Genomic DNA, 12,828 nt, shown 5'->3' on the forward strand with positions numbered 1-12,828 from the left:
TCTGCCATTGTTGAATGGGAATGCTCACTCCTGAAACCACAATGGTAAATCCAAGCAGGCACCTGTGCCCAGAAGTCTCCCCTTCCCAGGTGTGGGCGGTGGGGAGATACACACCTCCAGCTATCAGCAAAGATGTACACATTTATACAAGAATGCAAGGCCTCTCATTCCAGGCAAGGAGGGCCCCAGGGACCTGCTCCTATATTAGGCAATGCCGAGCATGGAATCCTCTGGCGTGGCCACGCAGTGGGGAGAAGAATGGCCCTCCCTGTCCCCTCACCACTTCCTGCCTAGCAACCCAGCCTCCGCCAGGAGGTGGGGAGCCACACGGAGTCAAGTCCACCTGAGTGTGCCTTCCTTGTGCATGTGTGTGTGCTGTCACTTCAGTCGTGTTCAACCTTTGTGACCTGGTAAACTGTAGCCCGCCAGGCTCCTCTGTTCATGGGATTCTCCAGGCAAGAATACTGGAGTGGGTTGCCATGCTCTCCTCCAGGGGATCTTCCCCACCCAGGAATCATTTGGCATCAAACTGGCATCTCCTGTAGCTCCTGCATTGCAGGCAGATTCATTACCACTGAGCCACTGGGGAGGCCCTGTGCCTTCCTCACCCCAGCCTTAACAAACCAGCTGCTTCCTTCTCCAGCCAGGGAGTCTCGGAAGTCTTCCACAGTCACACCACCTTAGCAGCTTTCCAGCCCCTCAAGAGGGAGCAGGCCAGAGACAACCACCCAGGAAACAGACCCAGGAATCTTGTTTGGCCATGACACCCGGGGGCAGAACGTGGTCTCTTGGGCAGCCTCAATTTCCTTTACGTACAGTATGTGTTAGTCGCTCAGTAATGTCTGAATCTTTGCAACCCCATGGACTGTAGCCCTCCAGGCTCCTCTGTCCACAGGATTCTCCAGGCAAGGATACTGGTGTGGATTTGCAGTGATTGAACCCTTGATCAGCTGGGCAATGCCAGGCCCCAGTACAGAAGAATCTGAATAACAGGTTGGGTGAGATTCATGTCTCTTCCTGCTGCTTGGACCCCCACCCCCAACCCTGTTACCCCTGCAACCAGACCACAATCCACACCTGCCCCTTGGACGCAGCTGGGCACAAACATTAGAATAGTTAAGGCCACAGACTGGGGTAGGGCAGTGAGCCCCCTTCCTCAACTTAAGGAAACTTTCCTGTTCCTACAGCCCCCAGAATCAAAGGAAACACAAAGTTGCCAGCCCTGGCCTATCGGGAAATAGTCTTTATTACAAAAATCTGCATGTAAACAAATAGCCACTGCACTGAACAGCCTCCCTCCAGGGCATGCACACCAGGGTGTAGGGAAAGGCAGAGTCCTCTCCCCATTCACAGGCCTGTCCCCAAGGGCTGGCTGGGGTCAGCCTGCTGCTTGGGATGCACACGGGCCGGCACAGGCATCTTGGTGGGCCCAGCCCTCAACGGCCACTGGGAGCCGCCTCCCTGGGCAGCACTGTCTGTCTGTCCATGACCGTGAGCTGGGGGACGCCCAGAGTCTGAGCCAGCTCTGAGGCACCTTGGGCGGTTGGCTGGGCCAGCCCACCAATCAGCCCATCTGTCTGCACAATACAGCAAGTGCCCCAGGGTCTAGAGCACCGATAGGTCATGGCAGGACTTGGACTTGGCACGCATGGCCATCTTGCGGCTGTTTCGAGCGACGATGCGGCCCAGGAAGCGCTTCGCCTTCTTGCCCAGGCTCTCTCGCCGCCGGGTACCCGCTTGCCGACGCGCGTTGGCCTCTTTGCTGTCCCTGCGCAGGCGTATCTGACGCACGACACCCTCGAACAGTGCCTGGACGTTGTGGTGCAGTGCAGCCGACGTCTCGATGAACTTGCAGTCAAAGACAACGGCACAGGCCCGGCCCTCTGGTGTGTGTGGCGGGGGTGGGAGACAGGCACACATCAGTAAGCAAAAGGTGAGTGGGTGAGAAGCCCACTCCAACCCTGGCCACACCTTGGCAGCTATCCGTGGGGAAGGGGAAGGGAGTCCTGGATCCTCCCCAGGAACATGATGAACCCCGGCTCATGTAGGGAGGGGCCCAGGCATCACTGGGTCACCCAGCTGCAGAGCTTGCCCATGTTTAAGGAGCTCACAGAGGCCCACAAAAGGAGATTCATTTATTGAAATAATTCGAAGTTTGATATTTAAACGGTAGTGCTGGGGGGGAGGACATCATCAAGTCACTGCTGGTTCTTCTGTGGGGTTCAGGTCTGAGGGTCACAGAGGATGCTGAGCCCAATGTTGGGGGAGGGGTTCTCCCCAGGGGCAAGACTATGCAGAGACTGGACTGGGCCTGGAATCCAGGCTCTGGCCTCCTGGCCTGAGTCCCTGAACTCTCCTCACCCCTCATCAGCCAGGCCAGGGACAAAGAGGACAGAAAAGGAGGGCTCTGAGTTGGTCCAGCAGCTTTTACCTCCTCTAGTGCATCTGGTCCCTTCCCCAGGACTCAGGACTTGGGAGACCTGTGGGAGGGCAGAAGCTCTCCCCCTGCCTCCCTGAGTTTTCTTCCTGGACATTTTTAGCCACTGATGATCCCCAGGGACTCGAGCTGAGTCAAGACTGAGTGGACCACAGTGCAGCCAGGATCTCCCTCCCTTTCCAACCCAGCTCCCTGCTCACCGTCCAAGGAGACCTCGCGAGAGCGCACCAGGTCGCTTTTGTTGCCCACTAGGATGATGGGCACGTCATCTGTCTGCCGCGCCCGCCGCAGCTGAACCCGCAGCTCTGAGGCCTTCTCGAAGCTTCCCTTGTCGGTCACTGAGTACACAATGACATATGCATCTCCCATGGCTAGGCAGTGGCCAGGTAGCCAGCGACCCCCATCCTAGGGGACACAGACACATATTTACCCAATAGTCCTCACACCCCAGCTACAACGCTGTCATTCCCAGCAGGTCCCTACCCCAGCTCACCCCTCACCCAGCCCTGGGTCTCAGCCTACATCCTACCTGCTCCCAAATGTCATAGACCATGAGTGACGCCTCTTCTCCGTCCACCATGATGGAGCGGTCATATGTGTGCCCTGGGCAGGAGACCAGTAGTCAGGTTACTTGCTGGCAGCCACAAGCCCCCCCTCCTCCAATACATCAGGCGTCTTATTCTGGCCACACCCTTCAACTCCTCCCCAAAGCCCCCCAACCTTCTCCTCCAATGATGGATGCTATATAGTAACGGAAATGACAGGGCTGAGAAATGGGGGGCGGGTGAAGGGCGTGATATGCCGGGGCCCCCACCTAGCTACCCCTTCCCCAAGCTAGCAATGTCCTGGGTGGCCATTCCTGGGCTCCCTGCCCTTCTGTTGCCTGAGACCCAGGATAGTTTTATCACAGTGGCCTGAGTTAGAACAGACATGCCCTGGGGATCTTGGTTACCTAGGACTCCTCTCCTAGACTCTCCCTCTGGCTGTGTTCTCGCCGGTCCTGGCAGGGGGGGCTATCCTGTCCTCACACTACAGAACAATTAAACATATGCCCTGGGTCTTCTACTCCAAGCATTTCTTTCCCTACTAAAGGCTAGGGTACCTTCCCCCTTAGTTTCCCCATCTGTGAAAGGGGGAGGTAGACGCGATTCTCAAAGCACCTTCAGAATTCCGTTGGTATTTGCTGCTTTTAACCCTGATCCCCAGTCCTGCAGCCCCTAGTCCTAACCCTGTGTTCGCCCCTCCCTCGAACAGTCCCTCCCAGTCCCTCACCTGCGGCTTCCGCTTCAGGCCCGTCCTCTACACCTCCGAAGATGCGCGCCAGAGCGCTCTTGCCCACGCCAGGCGCCCCCAGCAGCAGCACCTTGTAAACGCTCTCGTCTGAATCGCTTCCTCCTGAGCTGAGCGAGTCGGAGGAGCCCTCGGGCCAGTCCAGCCTCGGACCCTGGGCCCCTGTCCCGGCTTCGGCCGTTGTCAGAGCGCCCGGAGACAGCGCCGCCTGCAGGTCGCGCTCGTCCACCGGCATGCTCCGGCGGTGCAGCGGGAGCGCGGGGCCCCAAGGTGTGCTGCCCCGACGGCGATCGCGTTCCCGGCCCCCGCCGCGGTTCCCGCCGGCTCCGCTGCCGCCGCCGTTCAGAGTCATCGCGTCGGACGCCGTCTGGGGAACGGGAATCCGGGTGGCCGCGTAAGCCGCGGTGGACATGGAGTAGGAGGCTGGACCCGGGACACGCCTGCCTGACCACGGGTCCGGAAAGATGCTCGGGGTGTAGGACCTGCCGCGGAAGGTCTTTGCGCCCTGACAAGTGACCCACCCTCCTGGCTCGTCCATCCCAGACGGTGAGACCACCCCAACCCCGTTCTGCCAGGACACTCACCCACTCAGACACGGTGAGGACTAGGTAGGTACCAGGCTCGGATACAGTCCACCCGTAGACCTAGGCGCGAACACTGGACCAGTCGCAGCCACCGCCTTCTCAGTCCGTACTGGGCTCAGGCTCCAGAGTCGCCTATTTAAGCCTCTGCCCGCCCCCGCCCCCACCCCCACCCCCGCGCTCGCCCCCGTCTGCGCGATGCGGGGGCTGACGTGTCGGTCTACCTCCCCCGAGGGGAATCCCCCACCCTCCTCCTAGGACCTCACACCCATCCAGCCCTGCCTCACTCTCTAGGGCGGGGCAGGGACAGACCCCGCAGCCCGGTCTGAATGTGTGTGTGAGAGACAATTGGGGGTGGGTGGAGGGCAGGTAAGGAAGAAGAAGGAGAGGGTGTATGTGAATGGTACGAGGAGGAGGGGGACAGAGGTGGAGAGTGCCATCACGGATGGGGCGGGGTGGAGGGGGGGTGCGGGGGTGGGGGGGACAAGGCGGGAAGAAGCCCTATCAGCCCAGTGGGCCAAGTCCCCACTAGGGCTGACTTAGGTCTGGCCCTTTAAAAGTGGTTTCTCGCTTCCCTCTCTCCCAGTCCTGGCCTGTTGCCCAAGCAAGCAGACCAGTTACAGGTCCACGGACTTCACCCTTCACTGCCCATGACACCCATTTGTTTTGGGGCCCTAAATCCAAGCTTCTAACCTCAACCCCAGGTCCTACCCACTCTGATTCCTGCCTTTGGGAGTTGACGATTCTACCTGATGAGCCTGCCCTTTGAGATGAGGGTTAGTGACACCTGAGCCCCCAAAGGGGCCCTCAGAGGCCTGTGGGGAAGGGGTGGAGAAGGGAGGCCCTCTGGCAGTGTGGTGCAGGTAGAGGTGCAAGTTTGAATCTTGAAGAGGGAATGTGGGCCCAGAGAAGGAAAAGGATGGACTCAGCACCACCTCCCCCTCAGCACCCTCCAGGCAGCTGCCAGCAACTCTGCTAAAAATACCTGGTCATTCGGCTCCTGGCCTGGAGGTTGCCCAAAGTTAGGGAAATCCTGGCAGGCAGGTGTCAGAGACCAGCAGGAGCGGATAGGGGTGGGACTAGACTGGATCAGGTCTGGTTCCAGTCAGAGTCTTCAATGTCTTCTTCCTTCCCTTTAGTCTCAGACTGGGCCTATAATTCAAGGCACACTCGGGGTCTGGAGGTTCATAGTCATAGAGCATGGATGGGATCGGGCTTCCCAGGTAGCTCAGTGGTAAAGAATCCACCTACAATTCAGGAGACCAGGTTCAATCCCTAAGTTGGGGAGAACCCTAGGGATTGGGAAGAAAGAAATGGTAACCTGCTCCAGTATTCTTCCCTGGGAAATCTCATGGACAAAGGAGCCTGGCGGGCTGCAGTCTATGAGGTCGCAAAGAGTTGGACACGACTTAGCAACTGAGTGTGCATGCACACATGGATGGGGTCAGGCGGTTGGGAATGGGATAGCCACCACTTGGTGCCACCACTGCCCAGAGATCAGCCCCTCCTCAGACCCAGGGAAGATGCTGGGGCACAGAGGGGAGGAGATGTAATGGAGAGACTTGGTTTCTAGTCCTAAATCTGTCCCCAGGCTCCTAGGTTTTGCTTCTCTCCCAGCTTCTATTACTCTATCCCAGCCCCTCTATTATTGCCTTGCTCGTGTTTGGGGTGTGTGAGGACTGGGGGCAGGCAAGCTGTGAGGTACTTTATAACAGGGACCTCCTATTAGACTGACGTTTGATTGTGAGGGGTGTGATGGGGGTGGGGGGCACCCATTCAGGGCTCAGGTGACATCACGAATGGATGGATCCTAGTGGGCTGCTGTAGGTTGTCATGGAGACCAGGGTCAGGGCTCTCTGGCTGCTGTGTCAGTTTCCTTGGCAATATCTGAAATGGCCTTGGAATGAGCAGGGCCTGGTTAGGTAAGTGTTAGAGAGTTCACGCAGGCCCCTCTAGTTCTTGACGTCCTCAAAGCAAGCAAGGCCTGAACTGAGGGGTGGTCCATCCATTTGTGTCCTTCACATGGCTTGGGGGGTCTTGGGAGGACTGGGCAACCCCATGTTGGCTCTAGCTTCCTGGACCAGGTCCAGTGGGAAGATGGAGTCATGGATTGAGCCTCCTGTCAAAGAACAAAAGTCTTGGGACTTCCCTGGTGGTCCAGTGGTTAAGACTCTGCACTTCCAATGCAGGGGGCATGGGTTTGATCTTTGGTCAGGAAACTAAGATCCCACCATGCCATGCAGCATAGCCAAAAAAAACCCAAACAAACAACAAAAGTCCTAAGAGCCAGCAAACCACTTTCCATCAGGAATCCCAGCTGGGCTGCTCACGGCCTCTCCTAACCACCTTACACATGACCTTGCTGCTGACAAGAGCCCCTGGATGTCCGACAGAGGGTGGGTGTTGGGGGGGTAGCTGTGGTCATGTAAGGAATTAGGGCTGGGTTTCCCCTCTGATAATCTAAGCTCTTGACCTCAGCAATGTTTCCTCATTGCCAAGGGAACTGCATCCACACTGGGCCACTCAGGCCCCAAGCATTCCCCAACATGCATCAGTATGGCCAGGGGCCCCAGGAACCATACCAGGACATGCCCTTGAAACACCCCCAATTCTCCGTCCTCTCAGTTCTCTGGGCTGAGCTTGGCTGCCTAGGAGGAACAGACCGAGGCAAGAACACCCTCAGGAGAGCCTGGCCTTCAGATCCCAGCTCTGCACCTTGCTAGCTGTTTCACCTCTTCCCATTTAGTTTGGCTGAGCCTCAGTTCCCTCCTGTGTAGAACAGGAATAGTGCCTTCATGGCGGTGGTTATAAGATATGAATAATCTGAGGACTTCCCTGGTGGTCCAGTGGTTAAGATTGCATGCTTCCAATGCAGGGGATGCAGGTTCGATCCCTGGTTGGGGAACTAAGATCCCACCCACTGTATGGTGCATCCAAAAAAGAAGAAAGAAAAGGTATAAATAACATGAAATTCAGAGGTAAACTGGTTGGCATGTGTCTGGCATATAGTAATATCGATATCTCAGTATGAACACTTTTATTATCACCCTTGGTTGGACAGGACAGGCTGAGTGGCTCTGTGGGCCCTCTCCTGCTGGTTCTCTCCTGCTCCTGCTCCATTCTGTCCACAACAGTGGTCTGCCCAGGACAGGGGCAGGTACAGATACTTCTCCCCTCTCCCCACTACCCACCTTTTCTCTGTGGGACCCTAAGCCCTTCCCCTTCCTGGGGTAGCAAAATGCTGCAAAGGGAACTTGGCTGGATTTCAGTGTCCCCACCCCTTCTCACACCACAGCTCCCATGCCCCAGTTCCTCTGTTCTGTTCTAAGGCTCGATTCATTCATTTCACTGACCTGTATTACCTAACTGTATGCCAGGCCCTTGTGCTTTGGGCAGGATGATGAGCAAAAATGGACAGACCTGGCATGTTCATATGTGTCCTCTAATCCCTGGGTTGGTCTCACTTAGCTATGATTTGTTGTTCCCATTTTGTAGACATGGTAACCGAGGCCTGAGAAGTCATAGGCCAGAAACAGCACAGCCAGACACACCTGGTGGAGGGCTTCAGGGACCTGAAACTTCATTCCCCCCTCACCCTCCAACCCTACCCCTACCCCCGTGTTTGCAGATAGCAGCTGGGATTCCAGAAAGTTACTCAGGCATTAGTCCAGTATTCACAAATGGTGTCACTGCAGGCAGCTGGGGGCCAGGCCCAGATGAGTCAAAACTGAAAAGGGGATATCTGATACGCTGGCTGGCTGGATGTGAGCAGCTTGGTGTCCCTCATCCACTGTGGCCTGGCTGCCAGGAGGGCCAGCTGAATGACTCAGTGACACCTGTCTCCCCTGTGACCCACCCCCCCACAACCCCCAGCTGAACAGAGACACCACAGATCTTAGACAGATCCGGGCTGTCACTGCAGACGTACACAGGCGGTGAAATCTACAGCTGGGTACTGGTGGTTGGGAAGCCTCCTTGGGGCCTGAGGGACCCTGGCTGGTTGGTCACCTGCCTCTCTGGAGCACTGAGCTGCCTCATCCTTGGAAATGGGAGGGTGGGTACTCTGCCTGGAAGGTCACCTGAAATGGTCCTAGATCCACTTGCAATCCCCTCAGAGCAGTCCTGAGCTGTTGTCACCACTTCCCACATCACACATGAAGAAACTGGGTGACATGAACTGATGACTCCACCTCTCTGAGCTGCCAGATCTTGGTCACTGGGTGGCAAAGCCACTCCTGCCTGGAAACCAGGTGACATTGGTGGTAAAGAACCTGCCTGCCAATTCAGGAGACTTAAGAGATGAGGGTTCGATCCCTGGGTCGGGAAGATCCCCTGGAGGAGGGCATGGCAACCCACTCCAGTATTCTTGCCTGGAGAATCCCATGGACAGAGGAGCCTGGTGGTCTATAGTCCATGGGGTCACACAGAGTGGGACAGGACTGAAGTGACTTAACACAGCATAGGCCCCTCCAGCCAGGCAACAGCGCCCCCTGCCAGCTGAGCAGTACCTGCTGAACTCCTTAGGTACCTCTACTCTAACTGGAGGTCTTTGGGAGTCACTTACTTATTCTAGAAGCTTCTTTCCTCACCTGCATAATAGAGATAAGAAAGATGCCACACAGGGCTGGCTCAAGAATTGGCCACCTAGGTACTAACATATCTAGGCTTCTGCCAATGCCCACTCTCAGGACAGGCTCAATATCTTCAGAAGGCCCCCAGGAACAGATGTGCCAAGGGCCCAGGCCCCTTGCTGAGGCCTCTGGAAGGCTCTGCCCACCAGATGGGCTGGCAAGTCTTCTTAATAACTGAATTTTTCCTCAAAGAAATGGAGGCAGGGAATCCCATTATGACTTCTGACTGGCTGATCCAAGGGCTAAGCCCCCCAGCCTATCCTGGTGACCAACTGTGCTGTGGGAGGCAGAGGCTCCAGACCTGAGCACCTGGGGTGACACAACTGGAGGATACTGGTGGAGACAGTGCTTCAGGTGGCTTTCAACAGAGAAATCTGCTGTCACTACCCTGGCCGGGGGACTAGACTGAGCTTCACCGAGGATGGGGACAAGCTGGCATCACACAGCTACTGGTGGATACTAAGGATGCATAGAACACTCCTGGGCAAGGTTCTCATTAATAGAACTAACCTGAACTCAACCAATTCCTAGTTTATAGGAAACACAGCAAAGGAAGAAATTAGACTGTGGGACTTCTCCAGGACAACTCACATTGTGCTTTTCAAAATAGTGTCAAGAAAGATTAAAAGGTGGGGAGGTGGGGAGATAGTTCTAGAAGAGGCTAAAGAGATGACAACCAAATGCAATACATGGAATTTGACTGGAGCCTGATTAAACAAACAATTATGAATGACACTGTGGGGAAATTCATATATGACTGGATATTAGATATTAGTGTCAGGGAATTGTTTGCTTTGGGACCAGATAACAGTACTGTGGTTACAGGCTTAATCTTAGGAGACATAAGATGAAGTACTTAGAAGTGAAGGGTTGTATGTCTGCAGTTTACTGTCAGGTATATTTATATTCTCCACACATATAAATAAAGCCAGTGTTGTAACATCTTAAGAACTGTTAAATCTAGGTGGTGGGTATACAAGACTGTGTGCTACCTTATTCTTTCAATTTTTTGGCATACTTGCAACTTTTCCCAATCAAATCATTGGGAGAAATTTTTTAAATGAACCAAACCTCCTTGACTCATCCTGTATAGGCACTCACTACCACCCCCATCCCAAATCGAGAGTGACCCCACAGAGATGAAAGACTCTCAGGCACCCTGGGAAATGAATATAAGTTAAGGGTTTATTACAAAATGCAAAATGTTAGTTTCTTATTGTCAATGATTCAAGAAAACAAAACCAGGAGCCCTGCGTGGGGCTGGGAGCAAAAATCCAGGCTCAAGACCGGGCTGACAGACACTGGTTCACAACCTCAAGCAGGTGGGTGTTCTCTAGGGCAGCTGCCACCCGCTCTTTATCTGCAAGCTGCTTGTTCACTAGGTGGAAAGAAGAGAGTGGTGAAATATATCTAACCCCCCCAACCCCCAACAAAGCCCTCCTGTCACCTTCCCAGGATTCCAAGTCTTGATCTGGCTACCCCAACCATCTGAGCCCATACTTCCCCCACTTTCTTATGACCCCTTCCCACCTGGCCACTCTCGTCTGCCTGCTACACTATAAGGCCTGGCACACCCTGGTCCTATATACTTAGAAGAGAGAGAAGGCAGGAGTGAAAGAATATGGTAAACACAGGAGACTCAAGTCAGGCCAACTTTGCTTTAGGCGGCCACCTAAAGCATCTGCCTAGTGCCACACCCCCAATCTTGCCCTAGAAACCATCATGGCAAGGGGGAAGCCTCGGGGCTAATGTTTCAATACCAGCCCACACTTACCTGCATGTTCTGAGGCATGGGTCCCTGGTGTAATGTGCACATCCATCTGGGAGGGAGAGAGGTGGGCCTGAGCACCCACACACCTGCCTACCCCCTTCTCCCCACTCACCCCCTCCAGTTGATCCTACTCCTAATTATGCTTTTGGACTCCGGCCTTCCAAATCCACTCACTGCCAGTACATCACTACCCAAATGTCTGGCCAATGGCTACTGACTTAAAGACCTGCCTGCACCCTCCACCCCTGCTCCAACCTTATCTGTGGCTCCCTACTGCCCAAACTGCCACACTCCTCACTACTTTTCTGCACTTTCCATGTGGGTCTTTATTCTTGTCCTATCCAGTTGGAAAGTCTCCTCCCAATTTCATCTCTGCTAGCCAGGTTCCTTCCAGATCTCTCTGACATCCAGACTCATGCTCCCATATCCTCCTCAGTGACAAACACTCACAGCTGCCCCACCCACAGGGCTAAGTTCAAACTCACCTTGAAACGCTGGGGAAGGGATCGAAGAAGCTTGACTTTGATGGACAGGCCAATAAGGGTGGCCATACTGCAGTGTGGAATGGTGGGTGTGAAGGCCACAGCCACTGTGCTCTCGGGGTCGCTCACCTAGTTGGGGAGAGGGATGTTAGGAGTCATGACCCGTTCAGTCCTGAGCCCCTCTTTTTAGTCTGTTGCTTCAAACAAGTCGTCTAACAAGTATGGGCCTCAGTTTCCTCATCCATAAAATGGGTGTGCAAATGTTCCAAAGAGCCACTGAGGGAGGAGTCCGTGTCCTGAAAGCACACCAGCCCCTAGGTGCACAGCTGAGCTATCGTGGCTCTCCCGAACAAGTCGCTACGCTGGACGCTGGGAGTGACTCACCTGAACCCGGACTTGCTCTACTACGTTCAATTCTTCTAGCGTCAGGGGATGCTCCGGGTCATTGATGGAGCGAATCAAATGTGCCAAGTGAAGGAAAGAGGACTCTGCGCCTTTGCCCACTGAGAAGCCTCCGCCGGAATGCCCGGCCCTAACACAGCTGCACCGACTACACAACGTCACTTCATCCCCCGCATCCCATGCCCCCGAAAACCGCCCTCCACCCCCGCGCCCGGCAGCGGTGGATATCGAAGATCTCGCGCGCGTCGATGCTGTCTGGAACCTGCTCGTCCTCCTCGCCCGCGGACACTGGCCGGTCCCCAGAGCGCTCGTAGATGAGGGGGTTAGCGTTCTCCAGGAGACCGCCCCCCATGCCGCCGCCGCCCACCATCGCGGAACCGCTGCCGGCGACCTTAGGCATGCACTTCCTCTCCTACGGCGCACTTCCGGGGAACGGGAATGGGGCGTGGCGTGGTGACGGGGTAACGCGAGGGACACGCGGCGCTGCTCTTGCTCCACCTGGGGTATGGGTGGGACGGTGGCCACCATGAGCTCTCCACCCGGACCCGGGAACATACCGAGCGCCTCCAACAACGGCACCGAGAAGGGAGCACTTGTGCGAGCCGGGAGGGTGCTGGGCACCGCAGGATAAGGCTGGAGCACTGAAGATCCGAATGAGATCGAGCCAGGCATCATTTCCTCTGAGAAACCTGCCCCGTAGGCTGGGCAGTTGCCTAGACTTGCCTGTCTGCCCCGGAACGGCTCACTGCGTTTCGGAACTTCCCGGACACGCACCTGTAGCTCCATCTGCACCTGGGGCCCGAGAGTGCTCTCCCAGTCCCCAGCACGCGGACCAGCAGACGTTCTTTAAATGTTTGTCCAATGGATAAATAACTGACCTCGATTTTGGAAAGAGCTGGGGACAGGGAAAGACCCGGGATGAGGTTGAGGGTGTCCTTAAGATGAGTGCCACAATCAAGTGTGCATTTCAAAAGGGGGACCTTTGCTGAGTAGGGCGGGGGGCTCAAGGAGACCCTCAGACCAGAGACAGTAAGGGGATGAAGCTGAACCCAGGAAATCGATCCCTGAAAACAAGGAGGAGTTTTTGGAATGACTGGCAGTCACGTTTTCCTGCCTTTACTCGAGCGGTTCCTTTCCCTCTGAACGAAAGTCGTTTTGATATCTCTTGTCTGTGGGAATTCTGATCGTGCCCCTCCTCAAGGAAACGCTCCCGGTTTCCCCAATTACAGCTTAT

The 12,828-nt window shown here is 55.4% G+C and overlaps 2 protein-coding genes across 2 annotated transcripts; both read right to left on the minus strand.

Annotated features, from left to right (window-relative positions):
- Nucleotides 1-1,213: 1,213 nt before the first annotated feature.
- RRAD (RRAD, Ras related glycolysis inhibitor and calcium channel regulator) lies at nt 1,214-4,460 on the minus strand. The gene is made up of 5 exons (XM_019979830.2): nt 4,312-4,460; nt 3,710-4,094; nt 2,967-3,040; nt 2,638-2,842; nt 1,214-1,883 (listed from the first exon to the last, which is right to left on the minus strand). The coding sequence occupies exons 2-5, from the start codon at nt 4,077-4,079 to the stop codon at nt 1,606-1,608; spliced, it is 927 nt and encodes a 308-aa protein (XP_019835389.2). The 5' UTR covers nt 4,080-4,094; nt 4,312-4,460; the 3' UTR covers nt 1,214-1,605.
- Nucleotides 4,461-10,106: 5,646 nt separating this feature from the next.
- Nucleotides 10,107-12,002, minus strand: CIAO2B (cytosolic iron-sulfur assembly component 2B). The gene is made up of 5 exons (XM_070770725.1): nt 11,821-12,002; nt 11,577-11,654; nt 11,196-11,321; nt 10,714-10,759; nt 10,107-10,317 (listed from the first exon to the last, which is right to left on the minus strand). The coding sequence occupies exons 1-5, from the start codon at nt 11,992-11,994 to the stop codon at nt 10,220-10,222; spliced, it is 522 nt and encodes a 173-aa protein (XP_070626826.1). The 5' UTR covers nt 11,995-12,002; the 3' UTR covers nt 10,107-10,219.
- Between the last annotated feature and the right edge of the window lie 826 nt (nt 12,003-12,828).

This window comes from Bos indicus, chromosome 18 (assembly GCF_029378745.1).
Source record: "Bos indicus isolate NIAB-ARS_2022 breed Sahiwal x Tharparkar chromosome 18, NIAB-ARS_B.indTharparkar_mat_pri_1.0, whole genome shotgun sequence".
Classification (NCBI taxonomy): domain Eukaryota; kingdom Metazoa; phylum Chordata; class Mammalia; order Artiodactyla; family Bovidae; genus Bos; species Bos indicus.